This window comes from Pelophylax lessonae (assembly GCF_965119305.1).
Source record: "Pelophylax lessonae genome assembly, chromosome: 1".
Lineage (NCBI taxonomy): Eukaryota > Metazoa > Chordata > Amphibia > Anura > Ranidae > Pelophylax > Pelophylax lessonae.
The window spans coordinates 480,346,269-480,374,179 of record NC_138768.1 but is presented as its reverse complement, the minus strand read 5'-3'; the positions used below and the strand labels follow the sequence as shown (position 1 = coordinate 480,374,179).

Genomic DNA, 27,911 nt, shown 5'->3' with positions numbered 1-27,911 from the left:
AAGGGTAATATAAGGACACTGAATTTCAAAAGAGCCAATTTCCCTAAACTGCGCTCGCTGCTAGAAAATATCAATTGGGATAGAACCCTGGGTACAAAGAACACGGAGGAAAAATGGGAGTGCTTCAAGAGCATACTTAACAAGGGGGTGGACCAGTGCATTCCACAGGGAAATAAATTTAAAAGAGCAAAACTAAACCCTGGGTGGCTAAACTCCAACATAAAAATGTATATTAGAGCTAAAGAAAAGGCCTTCAAAAAATACAAGACTGAGGGGTCATTGGCAGCATTTAAGCATTACAAAGAGTGTAATAAGAAATGTAAAGATGAAATCAGGGCGGCTAAAATAGAACACGAGAGACATATAGCGGAGGAGAGTAAAAAGAACCCCAAGAAATTCTTTAAGTATATAAACAGTAAGAAAGCGAGGCCAGAACACATTGGCCCCATAAAAGATGATAAAGGAAAAATGGCCACTGAGGACAGAGAAAAGGCGGAAGTGTTAAATAATTTCTTTTCTTCAGTCTTCACAAAGGAATCGGGGGGCTACACGAACCCAGCTTGTAAGGCCGAACTAAATAATACACCTCAGGAAGTGCCGCCATGGCTAACAGAGGATAGACTTAGAGCTAAACTAGAGAAACTTAACATAAATAAATCCCCGGGACCGGATGGCTTGCACCCAAGGGTTCTAAATGAGCTCAGTCAGGTGATTGCCAGACCATTATTCTTGATCTTTAAGGATAGTTTACAGACGGGTATGGTGCTAGCTGATTGGAAAAAAGCCAACGTGGTACCAATATTTAAAAAGGGGCCGAGATATATCCCGGGTAACTATAGGCCGGTCAGCCTAACATCTGTAGTCTGCAAAATTTTGGAGGGGATGATAAGGGACCACATACAAGACTTTAGTAATGAAAACGGTATTATAAGTAGTAATCAGCATGGATTCATGAAAAATCGTTCATGCCAAACCAATCTATTAACCTTCTACGATGAAGTGAGCTGCCACTTAGATAAAGGTAAGCCTGTGGATGTGGTGTATCTGGACTTTGCAAAGGCCTTTGACACCGTTCCCCACAAACGCTTACTGTACAAACTAAGGAAGGTAGGTATGGACCATAAGGTGAGTACCTGGATAGAGAACTGGCTCCAGGGGAGAGTACAGAGGGTGGTGATTAATGGGGAGTACTCGGATTGGGCGGGTGTGGAAAGTGGGGTCCCCCAGGGTTCTGTCCTGGGACCAATCCTGTTTAATTTATTCATAAATGATCTAGAGGAGGGGATATCTAGTACAATCTCAGTATTTGCAGATGATACTAAATTAGGCATGCCAATATCTTCTATGCAGGATGTGGAAATCTTGCAAGCAGACCTGAACAAAATAACGGGGTGGGCAACTACATGGCAGATGAGATTTAATGTAGAAAAATGTAAAGTAATGCACTTGGGGGCCAGAAACCAGAAAGCAAGCTACTCACTAGGGGGGGAACCTCTGGGTGAGTCTAGGATGGAAAGGGACCTGGGGGTACTGGTAGACAACAGGCTTGGAAGTGGCATGCAATGCCAAGCCGCTGCAAGCAAAGCCAACAGAATACTGGGTTGTATAAAAAAGGGGATTCACTCCAGAAATAAAGAGATTATTCTTCCACTCTACAAGACTCTGGTCCGGCCACATCTGGAGTATGCTGTCCAGTTCTGGGCACCGGTCCTCAGGAAGGATGTGCTGGAACTGGAGAAAGTCCAGAGAAGGGCAACAAAAATAATTAGGGGAATGGAGGACATCGGCTATGAGGAAAGACTACAAGCACTGAACTTGTTCTCTCTGGAGAAGAGACGCTTGAGGGGGGATATGATATCAATGTACAAATACTGTACTGGCGACCCTAGCATAAGGAACAAACTATTTAGAGTAAGGGAATACAATAAGACACGTGGCCACTCACTAAAACTAGAGGAAAGGCGGTTTAACCTTAAAGTGCGTAAGGGGTTCTTCACTGTAAGAGCGGTAAGGATGTGGAATTCTCTTCCGCAAGCAGTCGTATCAGCGGGGAGCATTGATAGTTTCAAAAAACTATTGGATGGACACCTTAAAGACCACAACATACAGGGGTATACAATGTACGGTTAAAAGCAAACACACACACATAGGTTGAACTGGATGGACTTGTGTCTTTTTTCAGCCTCACTAACTATGTAACTATGTAATAGTTGGTGAGGATGAAAAAAGACATCAGTCCAACCTATGGTGTGTGTGTGTGTATTTATGTCAATAGTACATAGTATACCCCTGTATGTTGTGGTTGTTGAGGTGCCCATCTAATAGTTTTTTTTAAACTATCAACGCTCCCTGCTGATACCACTGATTGTGGAAGAGAATACCACATCCTTACCGCTCTAACAGTATGGTTAAACTTCGCAGTTTAAGGTTAAACTTCCAACTTTAGCGAATGGCCGCATGTCTTTTTAAATTCCATTTCACTAAATAGTTTATTCCCTATGATAGGGTCACCAGTACGGTATTTTTACATTGTATCATATCCCCTCTCAAGTGTCTCCTCTCCAGAGAGAATAAGTTCAATGCTTGTAGTCTTTCACCATAGCCGAGGTCCTCCATTCCTTCAATCAGCTTTGTTGCCCTTCTCTGGACACTCTCCAGTTCCAGCACATCCTTCCTGCGGACTGGTGCCCAGAACTGGACAGCATACTCAGGATGCAGCCGGATCAGAGTCTTGTAGATTGTGATAATTATCGTTTTATCTCTGGAGTGAATCCCCTTTTTAATGCATGCCATATTCTGCTGGCTTTTTTTTTTTTGCTGCAGCAGCAGCCTGGCATTGCATGTCATTGCGGAGCCTGTCCTCTACTGTGACCCCCAGGTCCTTTTCCATCCGATTCCCCCAGAGGTTCTCCCCCTAGCCGGTAACATGCGTTCGTATTTTTGGCCCCCAAATGCATTACCTTACATTTTTCAACATTAAACCTCATTTGCCATGTAGTTACCCACCCCATTATTTTGTTATGGTCTTTTTGCAAGGTTTCCACATCCTGCGTAGAAGTTATTGCCCTGGTTAACTTTGTATTGTCTGAAAATACTGAGATTAAGCTGTTTATCCCATCCTCTAGATAGTTTATGAATAGATTAAACAGGATTGGTCCAAGGACAGATCCTTGGGGGACCCCACTTTCCTCTTGGGATTCTGAGTACTCGCAATTTATCACCCCCCTTTGGGCTGGCCCCTGTAGTCAGTTTTCAATCCAGGTACTCACCCTCTGGTCCATGCCTCCATACCTTAGTTTGTACAGTAAACGCGTGTGGGGAACTGTATCTAATGCCTGTGCAAAATCCAGAGAGACATCACATCTACAGGGATTCCTTTATCTAGATGCCAGCTCACTTCTTCATAGAAGGTTAATAGACTGGTCTGGCAAGAACGATTATTCATGAATGCTGATACTGATAATTATACAGTTTTTATTACTAAAATCTTGTATATAGTTACCCTTATCATCCCCTCTAATCGTTTGCAGACTATTAATGTTAGGCTAACTGGCCTGTAGTTCCCAGGCATATGTCTCTGCCTTTTTTTAAATATTGGTGCCACGTTGGCTTTTCTTCAATCAGTTGGCACCATTCCAGTCAGTAAACTATCAACAAAAATTAGGAACAATGGTCTGGCTATCACATGGCTGAGCTCCTTAAGGACCCTCTGTGTAAGCCATCTGGTCCTGGTGACTTATTTATGTTAAGTTTTTCAAGTCTATTTTTGAGTTTGTCTTCGGTTAGCCATGAGGGAGCTTCCTGTGAAGTGTTATTACCATTAAAGTCTTGGTTACTGCATTCACAATTTTCCTTTGTGAGGAGAAGAAGATTTAAACCTTTGCCTTCTCTCTGTCATTTTTATCCAAATTCCCTTCATCATCCTTTTTGGGGCCAATTTGTTATGGCCTTGCTTTCTTACTATTTATATACTTAAAACATTTATTGGGGCGCTATGTGCCTTTGTCGTCTTAGCCGCTCTGATTTTACTCTTACATTTCTTGATGTTCTTTGTAATGTTGGAATGCTGGCAATGACCCATCAGCCTTGAATTTTTAGAAGGCCTTTTCCTTTGCTTTTATATGCATTTTTACGTTGGAGTTTAGCCACCCAGGATTTTGTTTAGTTCTTTTAAACCTATTTCCCATTGGAATGCACTGGCCAATCCCATTATTTAGTATGCTCCTAAAGCACTCACATTTGTCCTCTATGTTATTTGTTCCTAGAATTTAATTTTATTTAAAGTCATCTAGCAAAGAGCGCAGCTTAGGCAAGTTGGTTCTTTTGAAATTCAGTGTCTTTGTATTACCCTTGTGTTTCCTATTTCTGTGGTTTATGCTGTAACTAATTGACTTGTGATCGCTGTTTCCTAAGTTGCCTTGTATTTCTACATCCTTGATCAGGTCTGTATTGTTGGTAATCAGTAGGTTCAATAAAGCATTGTTTCTTGTTGGTGCATTCACCATCTGACCTATGAAGTTGTCCTGCAAGACAATTAGGAAATGGCAAGCCTTAGACGAGTGCACAGTACTTTCTGCCCAGTCAATATCTGGATGATTAAAATCCCCCATTATAATGACATTTACCATCCTTGTCGCCTTGTCCTTTTTCCAAGCTGTGCTAGGTGGTCTGCCTCCCCCTCCTCCCTCTGGTTAGGGGCCTATAGCATATACCCAGTATTACTTTCCTCTTAGTTTTCTCCCTTTGTTGATAGAAGATCTCCGCAGGAAAAGTACAATTTCAAAAAAATAAAATAAAAAGGAAAAAAAAAAAGTCCTGGGACCACAAGTACCAGCAAAAAGACATGTCCATACTCCTGAAGACACTAGGCAAAATAACTGGAGACCTATAGCAGAGAAGGGGTTGAATGCCCAGAGAGGACTGCTCATAGGAGGTGCAGAGTATTTTTTTTGCCTAGTGTCCTACTGTAGGTGAGGCTATAAAACCCTGTTTAGTCATGGATAAAGAAGAAGCTGTGTCCGTCAATGAACGTAAGAGAAATCACTTTTTTGGAGTTCATTGACAGACACAGTTCTTCCGATTCTTGACCATTGGACTTTATAGCGCCACCTACAGGAGTAGGACACTAGGCAGAAAAGAATTCTCTGCAAAAGGGAAGTTGGTTAGTTGCAAAACAGTGTAAGAAGTATACATTTTAAATAGATAGATGGGTGCTATGTCCGTCAATGAACTCAGAGAAAGGGATTTTATGGTAACAAAAAAATCTAGTTCTAATTTTTTTTTTTTTTTTAACAACCAGAATTGCTCTTTATTGAACATATTAATGGTACAACAACAGCAGGTGTCAAACCAAAACATAGCAGTAGCATATCCGATCACACAGAACTAAAAAAAAGGTACATACATCTAGCAACAAACTTGAGGCAGTTCATTAAATGTATTAGTAGAACAGATTGAGACGGAAGAACTGCGCAAAAGCAGACGGTGAAATCATAATATGCAAAATTTATGGGAATTTAAAAGAAGAATATTCATTGTGCCAATTACGGCTGCCATATTTTATTGTATTTCTTAGGACCATTCCTATTGATCGTGTTAGTTTACACAAAGGCAGCCCTGCATTAATTGCAGATTCCCATGATGCAAGTGAGGGGGGAGGTCCACCTGCACAGTATTTATTTCTTTGCATAGTAAAATAAAATATGAAACCAGTAACTTAGTATAAAAGGTTGTGGGTATACCCACGCTATGGTTGTGTGTTACAAATACCTGCTATACGTGTAATTACGTATTTTTTAAAATGTGAAAAATTAAACTGAAAATAAAACAAATAAATTGTAATCAGAGCTGCTGCTAAAGTGAAAGGTGAAATAACCTCATATACCAACAACAGAAATTTAAACTAGCGCTGCTACCACATACAAATCTCACATAAATGATGCATAAAAAGTGTCAGTGCATTGAATATACAGTAATACCTTGGTTTGCCAGCATAATTCGTTCCGGAAACATGCTTGTAAACCAAAGCACTCTTATATCAAAAGCGAATTTCCCCTTAACCACTTGCCACCCGCCCACCGTCAAATGACGGCGGGACGGTGCGGCCATTGTTCTGGGCGGACGTCATATGACGTCAGCCCATTCAAGCAGGGCAGGCACGCGATCGCGTGCGCGCCGCCCTGCACTGCCGGTGTCGGGGTGTCCCCGGGACACCCCCCGTCACCGGCAGGGGGGAAACAGCCAATGGGCGTGGCTGTTTCCCACGTGATCGGCTGTGTTCCAATGACACAGCCGATCACAATAGAGGAGCCCGGGAGATGACCGCGCATGCGCGATCAGGAGCACGCAGCGCGGTCATGACGGTGGCGCTGTGTTCCGTAGGAACACAGCTGTCACCGACAGTAGTAAACAGTCACTAACAGTGACTGTTTACTATGTGATCGGCTGTGAATCCATTCACAGCCGATCACAAAATGTAAACAAAGAGCAGTAACTCACTGTTACTAGCTCTTCTCCCCTCATACAGTTTCCAGTATGAGGGGAGCAGAGCTAGAAACAGTGAGTTACTGCTCTGTGTACCTGTAAAAAGTAAAATCACACAGATAAAGGTCCCCACACAGTCCTCAGCCCCCCCCAATGTCACCTGTCACCCAACAGTCACCTCATCAGTGCCCAGAAATTGACACCCATAAGGCTACGTTCACATGTGAGCGCAGCGATCGCGGGCAGAATAACAGCGATTCTGCCCGCGATCCGGAAATCATTGCAAATTGCGGGACGCCTGTGCGTTGCCCGTTTTTTGCAATAGCACCCCAAATGCTGTGCGATGTTGGCGCCATTTCTGCCTGCCGAATCGAGGTAACATCACGCAAACAACGCATGACGCCCCAAAGAAACTCTTGTACCTTTTTTGGGCGTCATGCGTTGTTTGCGCGATGTTACCGCGATTCGGCAGGCGGAAATCGCAGCAACATCACACAGCGTTTGGGGTGCTATTGCAAATCACGGGCAACGCACAGGCGTCCCGCAATTTGCAATGATTTCTGGATCGCGGGCAGAATCGCAGTGATTCTGCCCATGATCGCTACGCTCACATGTGAACGTAGCCTAAAGTTCACCGGTCACCAGAGACTGCCATCAGTACCGCCGTGCACCATCGCCCGTCACCTGTCACCCATCAGTGACCATCGCCCGTCACCTGTCACCCCATCAATCACCGTCACCTGTCACCCCATCAGTCATCGTCATCTGTCACCCTATCAATCATCGTCACTTGTCACCCCATCAGTGATCGTCACTTGTCACCCCATCAATCATCGTCACATGTCACCCCGTCAGTGATAGTCATCTGTCACCTCATCAATCATCGTCACCTGTCACCCCATCAGTCATCGTCACCTGTCACCCCATCAGTCATCGTCACCTGTCACCCCATCAGTCATCGTCACCTGTTTGCCATATACATGCAAACACTTACTGACCGCCTAACGACTATATACGTCGGCCATTAAAAGCTAAATACTGGGGTTATGGCAGCAGATAGCCCCCATAACCCCCGGTATTTTTTGAAACGGCGGGCGGTCGGCTTTCAGATAAGGGTGGCCCCAGTGGCGGATTCGCAGCGGAATTACCCTTACGGTGCAGGGGAAGAGGTGCCCCCCCCCCTCCCGCCGCATCCCAGACGTTTTCCCAGCTTACCGGACCCGCCGGCAGCGGTGAAAACTATCCGGTCCCGGATCCTCAGAGACAGGAAGTCGAGTGAGGGCAAGATGGCCCTCACTCGACTCTGTGGTCTTGGAGGACCGGAGCTACGTCAAAAGACGTTGCCTAGCAACCGGTTTAAAGGGCCACTTTTTTTTTTTTCTTTTTCCTCTTTCAACAATTTTTTTTTTTTTTTTTTAGTGTAGTTGTGAGGTCTTTTTGACTCCAGATCTCACAATAAAGAGGACCTGTCATGCCTATTTCTATTACAAGGGATGTTTACATTCCTTGCAATAGGAATAAAAATGATCAAAACATTTTTTTTTTAAACTGTGCAAAAATAAAAAAATAATAAATAAAATAAATAGGAAAAAAAAAAAAAAAAAAATAAAGCGCCCTGTCCCCGTTAGCTCGTGCGCAGAGGCAAACGCATACGCAAGTCCCGCCCACATATGTAAACGGTGTTCAAACCATACATGTGAGGTATCGCCGCGATCGTTAGAGCGAGAGCAATAATTTGAGCCCTAGACCTCCTCTGTAACTCTAAGCTGGTAACCTGCAGAAATTTTTAAAATGTTGCCTATGGGGATTTTTAAGTACCAATGTTTGGCGCCATTCTGTGAGCATGCGCAATTTTGAAGCATGACATGTTGGGTATCTAATTACTCGGCGTAACATTATCTTTCACACTATGGAAAAAAAATTGGGCTAAATTTACTGTTTTCTTATTTTTTAGTTAAAAAAAGTGAATTTCTTTCAAAAAAAATCGCATTTGGAAGACTGCTGCGCAAATATGGTGTGATAAAAAATATTGCAACGATCTCCATTTTATTCTCTAGGGTCTCTGCTAAAAAAAAATATATAATGTTTGGGGGTTCCAAGTAGTTTTCTAGCAAAAAAAATGATTTTAGCTTGTAAACACCAAGTGTCAAAAATAGGCCCAGTCTTAAAGTGGATAAATGGACAACTTTGTGTAAAGCGCTACTTGGATGTTAGGCCTATGTATGTGGCCAGGCTGTGAAAAAGTGTTACACATGTGGTATCGCCATACTCAGGAGGAATAGCAGAATGTATTTTGGGGTGCAATTTTTGCTATGTACATGCTATGTGTTAGAAATATTGCATAAATGGACAGCTTTGTGTAAAAAAAATGTGTTTTCATTTTCTTTCCACATTTTCCAAAAACTGACATATTCAAAAGACTCATTATGCCTCAAAAATTATAGGTTGGGCTGTTTGCTTTCCAAAATTGGGTCATTTTATGGGGGTTTCCATTGTCCTGGTGCTCCAGGGCCTTCAAAAGTACGATAGGTTGTCAGGAAATTATATGTGTAATTTGTGCTCCTAGAATGCCGGACGGTGCTACTTGGATATTAGGCCTCTGTATGTGGCCAGGCTGTGAAAAAGTCTCACACATGTGGTAACGCCATACTCAGGAGGAGTAGTAGAATGTGTTTTGGGGTGTAGTTGCAAGTATACATATGCTGTGTGAGAGAAATAACCTGTTAATACGTCAATTTGTAAAAAAAAAAAAAAAATCTTCATTTTGCAAAAAGAGTTGTGGGAATGACAACTTCAAAAAACTCACCATGCCCCTTATTAAATACCTTGGAATGTCTACTTTCCAAAAAGGGGTCATTTGGGGGGTATTTGTACTTTCCTGACTTTTTAGTGTCTCAAGAAATGAGATAGGCCTTCAGTACATCAGGTGTGGTCAAGTGTGATCAATTTTCAATGATTAGCACCATAACTTGTGGACTCTAACTTTCACAAAGACCAAATAATATACACTTATTTGGGTTATTTTTACCAAAGATAAGTAGCAGTATAAATTTTGGCCAAAATTTGTGAAGAAAAATCACTCATTTGCTAAATTTCATGACAGAAACAAAGAAAAATGCGTTTTTTCACAATATTTTCAGTCTTTTTTTATTTATAGCACAAAAAATAAAAAACCCAGTAGTGATTAAATACCATCAAAAGAAAGCTCTATTTGTGTGAAAAAAAGGACACAAATTTTTTATGGGTACAGTGTTGCATGACTGAGTAATTGTCATTCAAAGTGTGAGAGCGCTGAAAGCTGAAAATCAGTCTGGGCAGGAAGGAGGTGAAAGTGCACTGAAGGCAAGTGGTTAAGACATAATGGAAACTCAGATGATTTGTTCAACAACCATTTATTCATATAAAAAAGATTACTGTGGGTACTGCAGGTGGTTACTGCTGTGGGTAATGCTGGCGAGTAATACTGGTAGGTACTGCTGGCTGGTACTGCTGTGGGTACTGCTGGCGGAGAGTGAGGAGCGGCGCTGTAAGAAGAATGCAGAGCCGATGCTTCCTGCATCTCTCCTCTCACAGACGCAGTGCATTTGATATCACTCCACCGGTGACAGGATGGAGCCAGAACTATACAGGATGCATCGGCTCCGTTCTGACAGCTGACACAGATAGCCGGGATATCGCGCGGCACCTACGGGTGTCAGGGAGCAGTAGCCCGCATACCAACAATACAGACCTGTTCACGGATATAGAAATACGGGAGAACTTAGGAAACAGTGACCATAGGTCAATAAGTTTCAGTATTAATTACAGTAATAGGAAGCAGAGGGGTAATATAAGGACGCTGAATTTCAAAAGAGCCAATTTCCCAAAACTGCGCTCGCTGCTAGAAAATATCAAATGGGATAGAACCCTGGGAACAAAGAACACGGAGGGAAAATGGGAGTGCTTCATGAGCATACTTAACAAGGGGATTGACCAGTGCATTCCAAAGGGAAATAAATTTAAAAGAGCAAAATTAAACCCTGGGTGGCTAAACTCCAACATAAAAATGCATATTCGTGCTAAAGGAAAGGCTTTCAAAAAATACAAGGCTGAGGGGTCATTGGCAGCATTTAAGCATTACAAAGAGTGTAATAAGAAATGTAAAGATGAAATCAGGGCGGCTAAAATAGAACACGAGAGACATATAGCGGAAGAGAGTAAAAAGAACCCCAAGAAGTTCTTTAAGTATATAAACAGAAAGAAAGCGAGGTCAGAACACATTGGCCCCATAAAAGATGACAAAGGAAATATGGCCACTGAGGACAGGGAAAAGGCGGAAGTGTTAAATAATTTCTTCTCTTCAGTCTTCACAAAAGAATCGGGGGGCTACACAAACCCAGCTTGTAAGGCCAAACTAAACAACACACCTCAGGAAGTGCCGCCATGGCTAACAGAAGATAGACTTAGAACTAAACTTGAGAAACTTAACATAAATAAATCACCGGGACCGGATGGCTTGCACCCGAGGGTTCTTAAAGAGCTCAGCCAGGTGATTGCCAGACCATTATTCTTGATCTTTAAGGATAGTTTACAGACGGGTATGGTGCCAGCAGATTGGAAAAAGGCCAACGTAGTACCAATATTTAAAAAGGGGCCGAGGTGTATCCCGGGTAACTATAGACCTGTCAGCCTAACATCTGTAGTCTGCAAGATTTTGGAGGAGATGTTAAGGGACCACATACAAGACTTTGGTAATGAAAACAATATAATTAGTAATCAGCATGGATTTATGAAAAATCGTTATTGCCAAACCAATCTTTTAACCTTCTACGATGAAGTGAGCTGCCACCTAGATAAAGGTAAGCCTGTGGATGTGGTGTATCTGGACTTTGCAAAGGCCTTTGACACCGTTCCCCACAAACGCTTACTGTACAAACTAAGGAAGGTAGGTATGGACCATAAGGTGAGTACCTGGATAGAGAACTGGCTCCAGGGGAGAGTCCAGAGGGTGATGATTAATGGGGAATACTCTGATTGGGCGGGTGTGGAAAGTGGGGTCCCCCAGGGTTCGGTCCTGGGACCAATCCTGTTTAATTTATTCATAAATGATCTAGAGGAGGGGATATCTAGTACAATCTCAGTATTTGCGGATGATACTAAACTAAGCATGCCAATATCTTCTATGCAGGATGTGGAAACCTTACAAGCGGACCTGAGCAAAATAACGGGGTGGGCAACTACATGGCAGATGAGATTTAATGTTGATAAATGTAAAGTAATGTACTTGGGGGCCAGAAACCAGAAAGCAAGCTACTCACTAGGGGGGAACCTCTGGGGGGAGTCTAGGATGGAAAAAGATTTGGGGGTACTGGTAGACAACAGGCTTGGCAGTGGCATGCAATGCCAAGCAGCTGCAAGCAAAGCCAACAGAATATTGGGATGTATAAAAAAGGGGATTCACTCCAGAAATAAAGAGATTATTCTCCCGCTCTACAAGACTCTGGTCCGGCCACATCTGGAGTATGCTGTCCAGTTCTGGGCACCGGTCCTCAGGAAGGATGTGCTGGAATTGGAAAGAGCCCAGAGAAGGGCAACAAAAATAATTAGGGGAATGGAGGACATCAGCTATGAGGAAAGACTACAAGCACTGAACCTATTCTCTCTAGAGAAGAGATGTTTGAGGGGGGATATGATATCAATGTACAAATACTGTACTGGCGACCCTAGCATAAGGAACAAACTATTCAGAGTAAGGAAATACAACAAGACACGTGGCCACTCACTAAAACTAGAGGAAAGGCGGTTTAACCTTAAAATGCGTAAGGGGTTCTTCACTGTAAGGGCGGTAAGGATGTGGAATTCTCTTCCACAAGCAGTAAGTCGTATCAGCAGGGAGCATCGATAGTTTCAAAAAATTATTAGATGGGCACCTTAAAGACCACAACATACAGGGGTATACAATGTACGGTTAAAAGCAAACACACACACACACATCATAGGTTGAACTGGATGGACTGATGTCTTTTTTCAACCTCACTAACTATGTAACTATGCTGGAGACTCCTGCACCTCGCCGGAGACTTGGGATGTCTGCATTCTTTTTTTTTTTTTTACATTAAAACCTACTGCTTGGATATTGCTCATATCAAGACAGCGCTAGCAAACCAAAGCAACATTTTTTAAAAACTTTGCTCGTCTTTCAAAACGCTCGTAAACTGTTTTACCCGTAAACCAAGGTTTTACTGTAGTCCATCAGTGCAAACAAAGCACCAGTGCTAATGAGTTCTTCTAGTGAGATCCAAGGTGCCATTCAGTGCTCCCCTTCTGAAATCCCCACTCACCAAAAATATTATTCAAACAGGCGTGGAATACATCTTTAGGCAAAGTATGTAGATGTGACTCCTTCGATAATCGGGCTCTCAGCAAAGTTGTAGTATAAAATCCAATAAGAGAAAGATTTCCAAAACATAATACTGTTAAATTTATTAGAAATTTGAAAGCAAATACACTTACAAAATAAAAAACACTTCCAAGCATGAGTGTAGATTAGGATCGCCGCCTCGGCGAGCATTCCAGTTACTGGATATGACGTCACTCTATAGTCCCCGCTTGACATGTTTCCCCCCTCCCACTGGATTTGGGTGTAGTAGTAGGAGAATAGAGTATAAGGAGCTAGTCACGAGCGCCCGAGCTGCTGAAGATGCCCAGTGGGAGGGGCAAAAGACGTCAAGCAGGGACGATAGAGTGACGTCACATCTGGTAATTTGAACGTACACTGAGGCAACAATGTTAATCCACACACATGCTTGGAATTGTTTTTATTATGCAAGTGTATTTGCTGTTAATTTTCCAATAAATTAAACAGTATTACGCTATGGAAATCTTTCTGTTGCTGGATTTTATTTCAACCTAGTGAGAGCCCTATTATCAAAGGAGAAGAGAGGAGCCATATCTACACACTTTGCCTAAGGATGTATCCCATGCCTGTTTGAATATTATTGTTGGTGAGTGGGGATTTCAGGAGGGGAGCACGGAGTAGCACCTTGGATCTCACTAGAAGAACTCATCAGCACTGGAACTTTTTATATTGATGGCCCATTTTCAATGCACTTGCACTTTTTATGCATAATTTATTATATGCAATTTATTTATGGTAGCAGTGCTAGTTTAAATTTCTGTTGTCAGTAACTTAGTATACCTGGGTCTCTGTATTCTTAGGAGATCCAACTTAGGCGAACATGGTATGGACAGTTGTAGATGAGTATTAATGAGATCAAAAACCTTCATCCAGAACTGTGCCACCCTAAGACAGGACCAAAACATGGGAAAAATGTACCAGCAGATGTGTACCAGCAGATGTGTGACACTGAGTGCAATCCGGAGAGCTCATAGGGTAGATTCAGTGCAACCTCTGAGGCGTGTAGTACACTTGCAAGAAATTTTTTGCATTAAAGTTGTCCCTCAAGGAGAGGACTTTGAACTATCCTCTAAATTCTCTTCCATGGACTCCCTATCCAGGATCAGGATGATATCTGCCATCCACTGATCCCATAATCTATCAATATTGAGGGACTCTACCATAAGCAATGCCAAATAGAGCGCTGAGAGAAGTTTGGAGAGGGATTCCTGCGAGAATAGGTCTTTATTTGGATCAGTCCCTAGAGTAGGGAGGATTGGAAAAAACTGACATCCCGATCTACATAGCATAGGTGGCAGTAATGAAAATACCCTGACCTGATGAAAACAGCACTGCCTGCAGGATTTGCATTGACTATCAGTCCTGCCTGGTCCTTAGATATCAAGAGGTGCATGCTTGTGTATCTGAAGCCGGCTGATTGATGTGGAGTTTCACTGCGATTTTTGACCTCTGGTATAACACGGGTCAAAATATGAGGTGAGGGCATATGTGTGCTTTTTGGTGGAGGGAGATCACTGTGTGGAGTCGCTGTCTATTATATCCTCTTTCAACACCGATTGGACCGAAGGACTTGTTATATTTATCTTTTGGGACTCTTCTTTATGTATCATTATTTGTAGGATTTGTGCTGCATCATTTTGTTTGTCAGTAATGAAAATACATCCACCGGGGTAAACCAATCTTATTAGAGAGTTCCTGAAGGGTAAGAAGCACACCCTTCAGCATAATATCCATGAGAGTCATAATCCCATAGCAGGCCCAAACTTGTGGATTCTGGAAGAAGCTCTTCTGATTTGTGACCTTTGGGACATCTGAAAGCATAGCTTCAATGATGTGTGGGCATAACAAACAACTGGAGCAACCAGGCAAACATGCCAACTACTCAAAACAACCCCAAAGGAGCAACAAGATGACTTGAGACAGCAGCCTACAAAACCTTGCAGCCAAAACTAGAATCCGAAGATGCAAACACATCAACTTTATATGTTTATAACTTTATAAATATACACAGATGACAGCTGCCTTGCAAACCTGAGACACAGAGGCAGGATAGGAGGCACTAATTACCCTGGTTGAGTGGGCAATACTTTCAAAAGAAAGGCTTTTGGAGGGCCAAGAGGGGCAAAAGAACCAAATTCAATTCCTGTGGCGGCAATGGGGAACGCACTGCGGGCGCCACATTACAAACTCCTTGAGAAAAGGTGCGAATCAAGGAGTACGTGACTACAGAACACTGAAAGAAGACAGCAAGGACCGAAACCTGAACCTAATGGTACTCAAGGCAAGCTTTCAAACAACACCTCATTGGTGAAAACTAACTAGAAGAACTGGCTTGCCTATAGCATCAGAGGGGACTGCCCATAGGTGGTGCCCATAGGTGGTGCTGTGTTATTTTCTGCCTGGCGACTTATGCCTGTAGGTGGTGCTATAAAACCCATGGGTCCAGAATCAGAAGAGCTGTATCTGTTAACGCAAGAGAAAATGGGATTTTTGCACTTACCACAAAATCCATTTCTCTGAGCTCATTGAGGGACACAGCTCTCCATTATTCAGAACCACAGGGACATCCTCAAGCAGTGCCAAACATGAGGGGTGGGAAAACAAATAATTCCAAGGCTAAACACAATAGCCAACCAGGTAAACAGGAGCTCAACAAAAGACAACTGGAGCCCAACCTGAACAATACACCCCCAAAGAGGAAACCGACCCTCTAAACAGCAGACTGCAAAACTGAGGCCAAAGGAAGCATCCGTAGATGCCAACACATCCGCTTTATAGAATTTAGTGAAAGCGTGCACCAATGACCAAGTGGCCGCCTTGCAAACCTGTGCCACTGACGCCTGATGACGGAAGGCCCACGAAGCACAAAGAGCCAGAGTAGAGTGCGCCGTCACATGGAAAGGAGGAACCTGGCCCTTTAAAGTCAACGTCAGTCTGATCCTTCTGGAAATGGTCGCAGAAGAAGCGGAAAGCCCTTTTTAGGCCCATCCATGATCACAAACAGTGAGCCTGACCTCCGAAAAGACTCAGTGGCTGCCAAATACATCCAAATTGCCCGAACCACATCCAGGGCATAAAAATCAAATTCCTTTAGGATGTTTGGGCCTGGAACACAGGTAAGGCATTACAATTTATGGATTGTCTCCATATTTGATAGTCATTTCTTTTGCATGTGTGCGCTATTCTTTTTTAACATACATGTCGCTTGGTTCATAGCTGCACCGGCTTTAGATATACATGTTCAGGGTTTGCTCCCCCAATTTTTTGCTTGTTTATAAGGCAACACAATGTCTTCATTTAAATGGAAATAAGAGACTACCTTAGGAAGGAACGATGGACATGGGCGAAAAACCACCTCATCTTTGTGGACCACCGAGTAGGGGGTACAACAAGATAATGCCGCTAGCTCCGACACCCTGCGAGCAGAGGTGATAGCCACCAAAAAGGCCACTTTCTGACACAATATAAGCAGGGGAATCTCCCGAGTATTTTTAAAGGGAGGCTTCTGAAGAACTGAAAGCAACAAGTTCAGATCCCACGGGGGTAGAGGAGACCACACCGGTGGAGTCAGATGTCAAACCCCTGGAATAGAGGTACGAACCAGGGAGTGCATGGCCAGGGGTCGCTGAAAGAAGACCGCCAAGGCCGACACCTGGCCCTTGATGCTATTCAAGGCCAATTTCTGCTCAAAATCTCATTGGAGGAAAGTCAAAAACTTAGCCACCGAAAAAGAATGAGGGTGAACTCCAATCGACTCACACCACGAAATGTACGCTTTCCACGTACGATAGTAGATCTTCCTAAAGGAAGACTTCCTAGCCTTCAGCAGTGTCGGAATCAATGACCCAGGCAAACCTCTATCCTTTAGCTTCTGGCTTTCAACAGCCAGGCCGTCAAAACTGGTGACTAAAGCAGGATGGAAGATTGACCCTTGGGACAGTAGATCCTCCCTGAGACCAGTCGCACTACGTCAGCGTTCCAAGACTGGCGAGGCCAGTCCGGGGCCATAGAATGACCGGAATCCCTTCGGCCTCGATCCTGCGCAAACGATTTCGAGTAGGAAAGGCTTGGATCAGACAGAACTGGCCCCACTGGGCCACCAGAGCCTCTGTGGCATCCGCCAGAGGATTCCATGACCTTGCCACAAACCTCAGTACCTTTCTGTTGAGCCGGAACACCAACAAATCCACCTTGGGGGTGCCCAGCCGGAGACATATCTGATGAAATGCGTCCGGGTGAAGGGACCACTCCCCTTGGTCCAATGACTGCTGACAGATAGTAGTCCACCTGCCAATTTTCCACTTCTGGAATGTGTACAGCTGCGAAGGCCAGAACAAAGCATTCTGTCCACTGGAGGATGCCGGCTATTTCCAGGGCTGCCAACACACTCTTTGTCCTGCTCTGGTGATTGAAATACACCACCGCTGTAGCATTATCCAACTGAATCCATACCGGGAGCCCCCAGAGTCAATTTGTCTAGTGATCCAGGCACAGCCTGATTGCCCTAAGTTCAAAGATGTTGATCGGTAACCTGGATTCCTCCAGGGTCCAACAACCCTGAGCGGAGCTCAGTCCCAGAACACCTCTCCGCCCTGCCGAAGAGCGAAGCCACCAGACCAGGACCCCCTGGTTTCCCGGCTAAGCCAAATCCGATTGTCCAGAGACCTCGGACACTTGTCCCATTTCACCAGGATTTCCCTTTGAAGGGACCTCGTATGTAACTGTGCAAAGGGAACTGCCTCAAAAGGTAGATACCATCAGGCCTAGCACTTGCATGCAAGTCCTGAGCGACGGCCGATGGTTGGACAACAGGAGCCGAACTGCATCATGTAGCTTCAGAATTTTCGCCTGAGGAAGAAATACCCGGGCTGACGCGGAGTCCAGCGCCAGACCCCAAGTAGCCCAGTTTGGTGGACAGAGTCAACGCCGATTTCTGAAAAATGTAGTGTCCATCCAAACTCCTGTGGAGTTCGCACAGTAATGTCCAAGTCGGCAGATCGTCCAGGTAACCCAGTACCACGATCCCTTTTTGCCGTAGCAAGGCCAGAACTGGGGCCAAAACCTTTGTGAACACCCGAGGAGCTGAGGCGAGACCAAAAGGTAACGCCAAAAATTGATAGTGCTCCTCGCCCAAGGCAAAACGAAGAAAACGCTGATGCCCAACATATATTGGAATATGAAGGTAAGCGTCGTTGAGATTGATAGAAGCCAGAAGATCCCCTTGATGAAGGAAAGCTACTACTGTGCGGATGAACTCCATCCGAAATATCTGAACCCGCACAAAGTATTTCAGAGCCTTGAGATCAAAGATCGGACGAACCTTGCCTTCCTTTCTAGGAACTGTAAACAGATTTGATTAAAAACCTTGGCAACATTCTGACTTTGGAACCACCACCACGACTCCTTGTGCTAACAGGTCCTGCACTGCTCTGTAGCCGATCGTGAGACAGGCAAGTTGAAAGGAAAGAACCTTGCCGGAGGTAAGGACCGAAACTCGATCTTGTAACTGAACCGACCAAATCATGGACCCATCTGTCCTGAATGAGCAAGATCCACGGATCCGGAAAAAGGTGAAGAAATCCCTCCCACCCCAGATGCGGGTGAGGGTGCTCCTTAAGGCTAGGGAAAGCTCGTCTGCGGAACCAGAAGTGCCCGCTTTTGACTTACCATTCCAGGGTCTCTAGGGGCCTCCCGCAAAGTTACGGGTGGATCTCGAACCCTTTTCCTGCGATGCAGACGGGCGAAAGGGCTACTTGTGAGCCGAGAAGAAAGGACCATGTTTACGACGAGGTTCCTTGCCCTTAGAAACCTGCCGAAGTAATGTATTTTTACCTTCCGTAAGGCCCTTAATGATCTCTTCCATAGAGGCACCAAACAAATGGTCACCAACAAAAGGTAGATCAGTCAGAACCTTTTTAGAAGCCTCATTGGACAACTAGTACTTCAACCATATCATGCGGCGAAGAATCACCACTATCCGATACCCTGTCGGCCAAGGGGGCGGCATCCAAAGATACATCACAAATGTACTGTAACCCCTGGTACAACTGATCCGCCAGCTCAGGAGGGTGTTGACCCCCTTCCAGATAATAGCGTAAAACTTTTGCCCATTCCGTTAAGGTCTGGGATACCAAGGTGATAGCAAACACTGGCCTCAACATTGAACCAGCCACGGTAAAAAGATACCCAAGCCAAAGCCTCAGCTCTCTTGTCCACGGGATCCTTAAAGGATGGAGAATACTCCACCGGCAAAACCGTAGCCTTATTTAACCTGGAAACCTAAGAGTCCACCGATGGTGGAAGCGTAAGTTTCTTCAGGAGAGACTTAAAGGGATATCGCCTCACAAAGCGCTTAGGTATTTCAACCATGCGTTTTCGAGGAACCCCACTGACTAGTGACAATCTCGTCCAAATAGGCAGGAAAGGGGAACACCTTTGCCACTTTGGAAGATTTGTGGGTGCCAAACTGCACTGGCGTCGTCGACTCAGAATTAGCCGAGTCCTCCAACTTTAACGTTTCCTGCACTAACACAATTAGGGCCTCCGCCAGCGCTTTTTCAATCATGGCTGAGGAGGAGGCGGACTCGTCCTTACTGTGAGATCACTCAGTGTGCGTGGACGCAGACCCAGTGGGCTGACTCTCGTCTGCGGTGGCCAAATCCACCTCAGACCCTGAGGAAGCAGAGGATACAGGTGAAAGCGGGGGGCATCTCTTGCTAGGCCTCCTTTGCAGGGTCATATCTACCTTGGATACAAGTGACTACAGGGCTGCCGTCATGGCCGCCAGGGCAAACTGAGACCCAGAGGGTCCCGCAGCTTCCAGGAGTGTATCAGGCGGTGATACACGCTCCAGAGGCTCCATTGCCAACAAGGGATTAATCGGAGCAGCGCCGCGCACAACAGAAATTTTTTTTTGCAAAAAAGGGGAACTCACCCCCCACGCACTGCTGGAGCACCACAAGAATAAGCACACCCACAGCGCTGCATAGCAGAGGAAGGATCATAAATGCCCAGAGACTCACCACCCCAGAGCTGGAGAGTGCCAAACAGCCTGCCACACTTCGATGGAAGAGGAAGCGCCGACACTAACACTAGAGGCCCCCCGCACTCAGACTGAAGGAAACTGGCTGTCGTTATGCTCTATAAAACATAGCCGCTGGACTACACAAACATAGCTGCCGAAGCCGGGAATGCAGCATCCACGGCAAAATGGCTGCACCACGCGGTGCTGCACGGGACCTGGGACCCCACACTGGACCCCAGGGAAGAGGCATCCACCAGGACCCCCCCCCTGCTGCACCAAAAAGGTACCTCCAAAAAGGGGAACCGACCCACCCGCCACGGCACCAGGCGGGCGCTAGTGCCAGCAGTCCACCGCACTGGGGGTTTTGGGGCCTGAGGTACGCTGCGACTCTGATCGTGACTGCTGTTGTGACCAGGGCCATGCAACCTCGCGAGGGATTTCACTCGCCAGCCAGTCCCCGTCTAGTGGGGCTATGTCACTGCCAACCTAACGCGAAGCGAATATTTGGGCCGCGCTCGCAGGCCAGACCATAAGAATATAAGAATATAGATTAATCAGTGCGTCGCCCAGTCTGGCTGCTGATTGTAGTTCACATAGGAACAAAAATAAAGAAAAAGTAAAAAAATCCATATAAACAGGAAAGAATGCCAGGATCGCAGACCCCAGCAGAGAGCCAGGTCCTTACTCCTGACTAGGCAGAAAAAAAACTGAAGTCCTATACCAGGAAGTGATGGTATACCCTCTGGGACTGCCTCAGTGGCGTAAACAAAAAGGTTTCTGCCTAGTCCTACTCCTGAAGAGAGTGCAGCATAAGCCTAATGGGCTAGAAGACAAGGAGCTGTGTCCGTCAGTGAACGAAAGAGAAAATATGTTTTGGCTTTACATAACCTAGCTGGGGGAAACATTTCCCATTCCGGTAATGTCTTGGGAAAAAAATCTATGAATAATATTACCTTTGCTGTACCTGTGTGCAAACAGGTGTCAACAAAGCCGCAAGTTAGGATTTTAAGCTAGATTTTATTATGCTTTATTGAAAGGAGCCGTCTCAAATCCTATAATAATACTTTAGTATGCGTTTCAAATATAAAAAACAAAACTGTATACACAAAAAGACCATACTGTGGAATAGAATATAGAATAATGTTTTTGCAGCTCACCGGGGCCTTTCCCAAAAGATTCCAGCTTTCGTAGTTTAGAGATTTCATCCTCTGTGATAATGGTCATATCTTTCCAAAAATCCACATTTTTTCCCTGCTCCAACTCCATGTAGATCTAGATAACAGTGGTAATAGAAAATAACATAGGAGTATATAGATAACTATAAAAAAAAAAAAATATATATATATATATATATATATATATATATATATATATATACACACACACACACACACACCAAGAAAAGTACTTACTCTGATATCTTCTAATAAGTCTTCAAGATCAGATACAGTAAGTCCAGTCAGGAATGTGTATGGCTCATGCATTTCAACAGCTAAATCATCATCTTCTGCACTTATGTACTTTGCCAGAAGATCAATAGGCTTAGCACGACCATCTCGAATGCGTATTTTGGATCTATGGTATTGTTGAGTAGGAGGCAAAAAAAAAAAAACCTTTCAAAATCCACAATTTAAATTGCCATCTGTTCATATAAATTACTTAGGATATATCAATAAGTAATTAAGGCACTGAATTTTTCCAGCAAGTACAGTCATTGACTTTAGGAGGTGTTAAATAATCTCCTTGCAACACTTCGAGAAACCCTATGCCCAATTTAAAAAAAATAAATAAAAAATATTGCAGGAACGCACAGGTAAACCAAGGGTCCTAAATACTTACTTGCAGCCTTTTTTGTTGGCATTTTTTATTGATTTGAATTTTCTGTCTCTGAACTTTCTAGGGAATTTGAACTCCAGAAAGTATGAAATCTTTAGCACAGCCCCCTCCGTCCTTGGTCAGCCTTCTTACTTCCAGGGAGTGCCCAATTGCTGTTTTTGCTGGCCCAGCTTTTCCACTTCTCCCCTCCCTTTCCTTCATAACATGTCACGAGTCCACAAAGGAAAATACTATTAATGTATCACTTAAAGTGATTATAAAGTCTTGTATTTTAAGGTATCTCTACCAGTCTTGTCGTTTTGGGCACGGCCCGATGCGCATCAAGCCCACCTTGGCTAGTGTGCAATTCTTCACTGTCCAGTGTTTTTTTGGCTGCTTTACGGTGCTAATACCTATATCCTGCCTGAACTCAAAATAACTAAATACAAAAAGATCTTCATTGTGTGTAACGTTGAGCACATTATCGATTATTCTTTACAAATGAATGTTGTTCTTATATGATCTGATATTTAAATGTTGTAGGACTATGTTCTTATACGTTCTATTTTTCTTAAGTTTGTAGAAACAATTGGGTCCCCTGATGGTCCTTGATGAGGCAATTGATGAACAGTATGTTCCGCAAAATGCGTAGGACCGCCTAAATATGTTTCTCTATATATTCAGCAATGATAGTTTGTATTGATGTTGATGGAACCTCTGTCTCTAGATCTCTTCGTGGGAAAAAAAAACTTTAACGTTGCATCATGAAAAAATTTGACTTTTTAAAAAATTAAAGTTATGGTGTTCACAAATTTGTGACATCTCCACATCCTTCAAAGTCCTATTGCTCAGTGAGTTACAGGAGGGTCACCTCTGGCCTTTCCTTGTTCTCTTTCTGTTTTATGGTTTCATCATATCGCCATTAAGTCGGGGACTTTAAAATCTCTAGCGCGTACCGGTATGCCATGTATATTTGGGTTTTGCTTAATATGGGCTGCTAGGGGCTCAATACACAGGGCGAAGAGAAGCGGAATTGGAAAGTAGTAACCAGCATTAATCAAAAAAAAAAAAAGTAACACATCAGCATCAAATGGATAATTCCCATATAGTAGAAACATCCGGAAAGTCTATGAGGATATACAGTGCCTTGCGAAAGTATTCGGCCCCCTTTAACATTTCGACCTTTTGCCACATTTCAGGCTTTAAACAAAGATATAAAACTAATTTTTTTGTGAAGAATCAACAAGTGGGACACAATCATGAAGTGGAACGAAATTTATTGGATATTTCAAACTTTTTTAACAAATAAAAAACTGAACAATTGGGCGTGCAAAATTATTCAGTCCCCTTAAGTTAATACTTTGTAGCGCCACCTTTTGCTGCGATTACAGCTGTAAGTCGCTTGGGGTATGTCTATCAGTTTTGCACATCGAGAGACTGAAATTTTTGCCCATTCCTCCTTGCAAAACAGCTCGAGCTCAGTGAGGGTGGATGGAGAGCATTTGTGAACAGCAGTTTTCAGTTCTTTCCACAGATTCTCAATTGGATTCAGGTCTGGACTTTGACTAGGCCATTCTAACACCTGGATATGTTTATTTGTGAACCATTCCATTGTAGATTTTGCTTTATGTTTTGGATCATTGTCTTGTTGGAAGACAAATCTCCGTCCCAGTCTCAGGTCTTTTGCAGACTCCATCAGGTTTTCTTCCAGAATGGTCCTGTATTTGGCTCCATCCATCTTCACATCAATTTTAACCATCTTCCCTGTCCCTGCTGAAGAAAAGCAGGCCCAACCCATGATGCTGCCACCACCATGTTTGACAGTGGGGATGGTGTGTTCAGGGTGATGAGTTGTGTTACTTTTACGCCAAACATAACATTTTGCATTGTTGCCAAAAAGTTTGATTTTGGTTTCATCTGACCAGAGCACCTTCTTCCACATGTTTGGTATGTCTCCCAGGTGGCTTGTGGCAAATTTTAAACAACACTTTTTATGGATATCTTTAAGAAATGGCTTTCTTCTTGCCACTCTTCCATAAAGGCCAGATTTGTGCAGAATACGACTGATTGTTGTCCTATGGACAGAGTCTCCCACCTCAGCTGTAGATCTCTGCAGTTCATCCAGAGTGATCATGGGCCTCTTGGCTGCATCTCTGATCAGTCTTCTCCTTGTATGAGCTGAAAGTTTAGAGGGACGGCCAGGTCTTCGTAGATTTGCAGTGGTCTGATAGTCCTTCCATTTCAATATTATTGCTTGCACAGTGCTCCTTGGGATGTTTAAGCTTGGGAAATCTTTTTGTATCCAAATCCGGCTTTAAACTTCTCCACAACAGTATCTCGGACCTGCCTGGTGTGTTCCTTGTTCTTCATGATGCTTTCTGCGCTTTAAATGGACCTCTGACACTATCACAGTGCAGGTGCATTTATACAGAGACTTGATTACACACAGGTGGATTCTATTTATCATTAGTTATTTAGGTCAACATTGGATCATTCAGAGATTCTCACTGAACTTCTGGAGAGAGTTTGCTGCACTGAAAGTAAAGGGGCTGAATAATTTTGCACGACCAATTTTTCAGTTTTTTTATTTGTTAACAAATTTTGAAATATCCAATAAATTTCGTTCCACTTCATGATTGTGTCCCACCTTTTAATTCTTCACAAAAAAAATTAAAAAAAATTACAGTTTTATATCTTTATGTTTGAAGCCTGAAATGTGGCAAAAGGTCGCAAAGTTCAAGGGGGCCGAATACTTTCGCAAGGCACTGTAACTAAAGAAAGTTATTGCTAAGTGTCATGGACATCTTCCTCTAGAGTTGTGACTCTGGTAGACAGTTGATGAAGATCAGAGCGAAGCATATTGATTTCAGATCTACGTGTCTCACGTAGGCCAGTCCTGAGTTGGTACACCCTCAGGGAGGCCAGTCCTGAGTTGGTATACCCTAACAAATTTGCCAAGTTGCAGGTTGAGGGGGATATCAGCTCAGGGGTGGCAGTGCTGGAGCAGGCGCCCTCCCCCAGCTGCCAGGGGAGTGACGGCTCCAGGAGGAAGGGGGGCCAGATTCAGAAAAGGTTAGACAGGTTGTGGTAGTTGGGGACTCAATCATCAAGAGGACAGAGAGGGTAATCTGTCGAAAAGATCGCGGTAGCCGGACAGTATGTTGTTTACCGGGCGCTCGAGTTCGGCACATCGCGGATCGGGTAGACAGATTATTGGGCGGGGCTGGGCATGACCCAGCGGTCATGGTGCATGTGGGCACTAATGACCAAGTAAAAGGAAGGTGGAGGATCCTAAAGAATGTTTTCAGGGACTTAGGTAATAGATTGAGGAATAGGACCTCCAAGGTGGTTTTCTCTGAAATACTGCCTGTACCTCGAGCCACACAGGAGAGGCAGAAGGAGCTTAGGGAACTTAACAAGTGGCTGAGGAATTGGTGTAGGAAGGAGGGGTTTGGGTTCCTGGAGAACTGGGCTGACTTCTCAGTCGGCTACCGGCTCTTTAGTCAGGATGGGCTGCACCTTAATGGGGACGGTACAGCTCTTTTGGGGAGAAAGATGGCCACCAAGTTGGAGGGGCTTTTAAACTAGGAGACGGGGGGGAGGGCTCAGAAGTAGAGTCAGTCAGGAGGGAGCAAAGGACAGAAGGCAGTAGTAGAGTCAGTCGCGACAGTAGTTCCATATCGTCAATTGGGGGGTCTGTGCAGGAAAACCTCAGACCAAACAGGAATAAACCTAATCACCATTCACGATCAACTTCCATAAAACTAAGAGGGGTATATGCTAATGCCAGGAGCCTAGCTAGCAAAATGGATGAGTTGTAAATGTTAGTACATGAGGAAGACATAGACCTTGTGGGAATAACGGAAACTTGGTTTGACCCCTCACATGACTGGCTGGCCAATATCCAAGGGTATTCGGTGTACCGGAAGGACAGGGTAGGAAAAAGAGGGGGAGGGGTATGTCTCTATGTCAAGAACAATGTAAGGGTGATAGAGAGGAGTGATATTACGGAAGGGATGAGTATGGAGTTAGAATCTGTGTGGGTAGAACTCCATAGGGAAGAAGAAAAGGGAAAAGTAATCGTGGGGGTTTGCTATAGGCCACCCAACCAAAGGGAGGAGGTAGAGCTTTAATTTTTATCACTATTGGGTAAAGTAGCAAACTGGGATCAGTCATCATATTGGGAGACTTCAATTATCCCGACATTGACTGGCAAGAGGGGAATGCACACTCACAGAAGGCCCGTCTATTCACGGAAACCTTACAGGACAACTACATGTCACAGTAGGTGGATTCTCCTACTAGAGAAAATGCAGTCCTGGATCTATTGATCACGAATGACCCAGACCTAATCTTGGAGGTAGGAGTCCAGGACAACCTGGGCTCTAGCAATCACAGGATGATCACATTTAGGGTAAATAACAATATAACAAGGCAAGCGGGGAACATAAGAACCCTAAACTTCAGAAGGGCAAACTTTCCACAATTGTGCTCATTGATGGAAAGGGTAAACTGGGACCAAACCCTGGGATCACTGACCACAGAGGAAAAATGGGAATGCTTTAGGAACATATTAAACAAATGCATCTTGCAGTGCATTCCTATGGGAAATAAATTTAAAAGAGACAAAGCCAAACCTGGCTGGCTAATCCGTAACGTTTAAAAACTTATTAGGGGAAAAAAAAATTGCCTTCAAGAAATAGAAATCAGAGGGCACAGTATCGGCTTTCAAGCAATACAAGGAGGCAACTAAGAAAAGTAAATACGAAATCAAAATGGCTAAAATCAACTTTGAGAGACAACTAGCAGAGGATAGTAAAAAGAACCCAAAGAAATTCTTTAAATATATCAACAGCAAAAAAAACTAGGGCAGAGCATATTGCACACATAATTAACGATGATGGGAAGATGGTTACAGAGGACACTGAAAAAGCAACCATGCTGAACGCTTTTTTCTCGTCAGTCTTTACACAGGAAAAGGAGGGGTACACTGACCATGACTGTATGGTTAGTAGTAATACACAGGACTTGCCGATATGGCTAACAGAGGGTGAAATCAGGGAAAGACTGGATAAAATGAACACAAACAAATCACCAGGCCCGGATGGCGTACATCCGAGGGTACTCAAGGAACTCGGTAAGATTATATCTAGACCACTGTTCCTGATCTTTGCTGACAGTATTATGACAGGAAATGTACCAGGGGATTGGAGGAAAGCTAACGTGATACCGATATTCAAAAAGGGGCAGAGGCATATACCGGGAAATTATAGGCCTGTCAGTTTGACATCGATAGTATGTAAACTTCTGGAGGGGATAAGGGACTATATCGTGGAGTTTGCTAAAGACAACATCATCAGCAGCAATCAGCACGGGTTTACAAATGGGCGTTCTTGTCAAACCAATCTCCTAACATTCTACGAGGAGGTGAGCTGTGAGCTAGATAGGGGCAGACCAGTGGATGTGGTATACCTGGATTTCACTAAGGCGTTTGATACAGTTCCCCATAAGTGCTTAATTTATAAAATAAGGTCTGCAGGTATCGACAGCAGGGTTTGCTCTTGGATATGGAACTGGCTAAAAGGGCGTGTCCAAAGGGTGGTAATAAACAGCGCATACTCAGACTGGTCTGATGTAGTAAGCGGGGTCCCCCAAGGCTCAGTCCTGGGACCAACCTTGTTCAATTTATTCATAAACAGCATTGAGGACGGGATCAGTAGTTCGATATCAGTTTTTGCAGATGACACAAAATTGGGCAGGGCAATAACAGCACAGAATGAAGCAGATATCCTACAGAATGACCTGGACAAAATAACAGAGTGGGCAACGACATGGCAAATGAGGTTTAATGTGGAGAAGTGTAAGGTTTTGCACTTGGGGACTAAAAACATAAAAGCACAATACACGTTAGGGGGGGGGGACCCTTGGGGGAATCAAAAATGGAGAAAGATCTGGGAGTCTTCGTAGATGATAGACTAGGCAATAGCATGCAATGTCAAGCGGCAGCTGCCTAAGCCAGCAGAATATTAGCATGCATAAAGAAAGGAATGTATTCCAGAGAGAAGACTATAATCCTTCAACTTTATAAAACTCTGGTCCGACCACATCAGGAGTATTCTGTCCAGTTCTGGTTGCCAGTCCTCAGGAGGGATGTGTTGGAGCTGGAGAGAGTCCAAAGAAGGGCAACTAAAC

The 27,911-nt window shown here is 44.0% G+C and overlaps 1 protein-coding gene across 1 annotated transcript in view; it reads right to left on the bottom strand.

Annotated features, from left to right (window-relative positions):
* The window catches only part of CACTIN (cactin, spliceosome C complex subunit), a 473,103-nt gene that overhangs the window by 243,398 nt on the left and 201,794 nt on the right, over window positions 1–27,911 (bottom strand). Inside the window, exons 5-6 of the mRNA XM_082243969.1 lie at window positions 21,317–21,479; window positions 21,062–21,176 (exon numbers count right to left, since the gene is read on the bottom strand). Coding sequence (XP_082100095.1) covers window positions 21,062–21,176; window positions 21,317–21,479 — 278 coding nt within the window. The remainder of the gene's footprint in view (window positions 1–21,061; window positions 21,177–21,316; window positions 21,480–27,911) is intronic.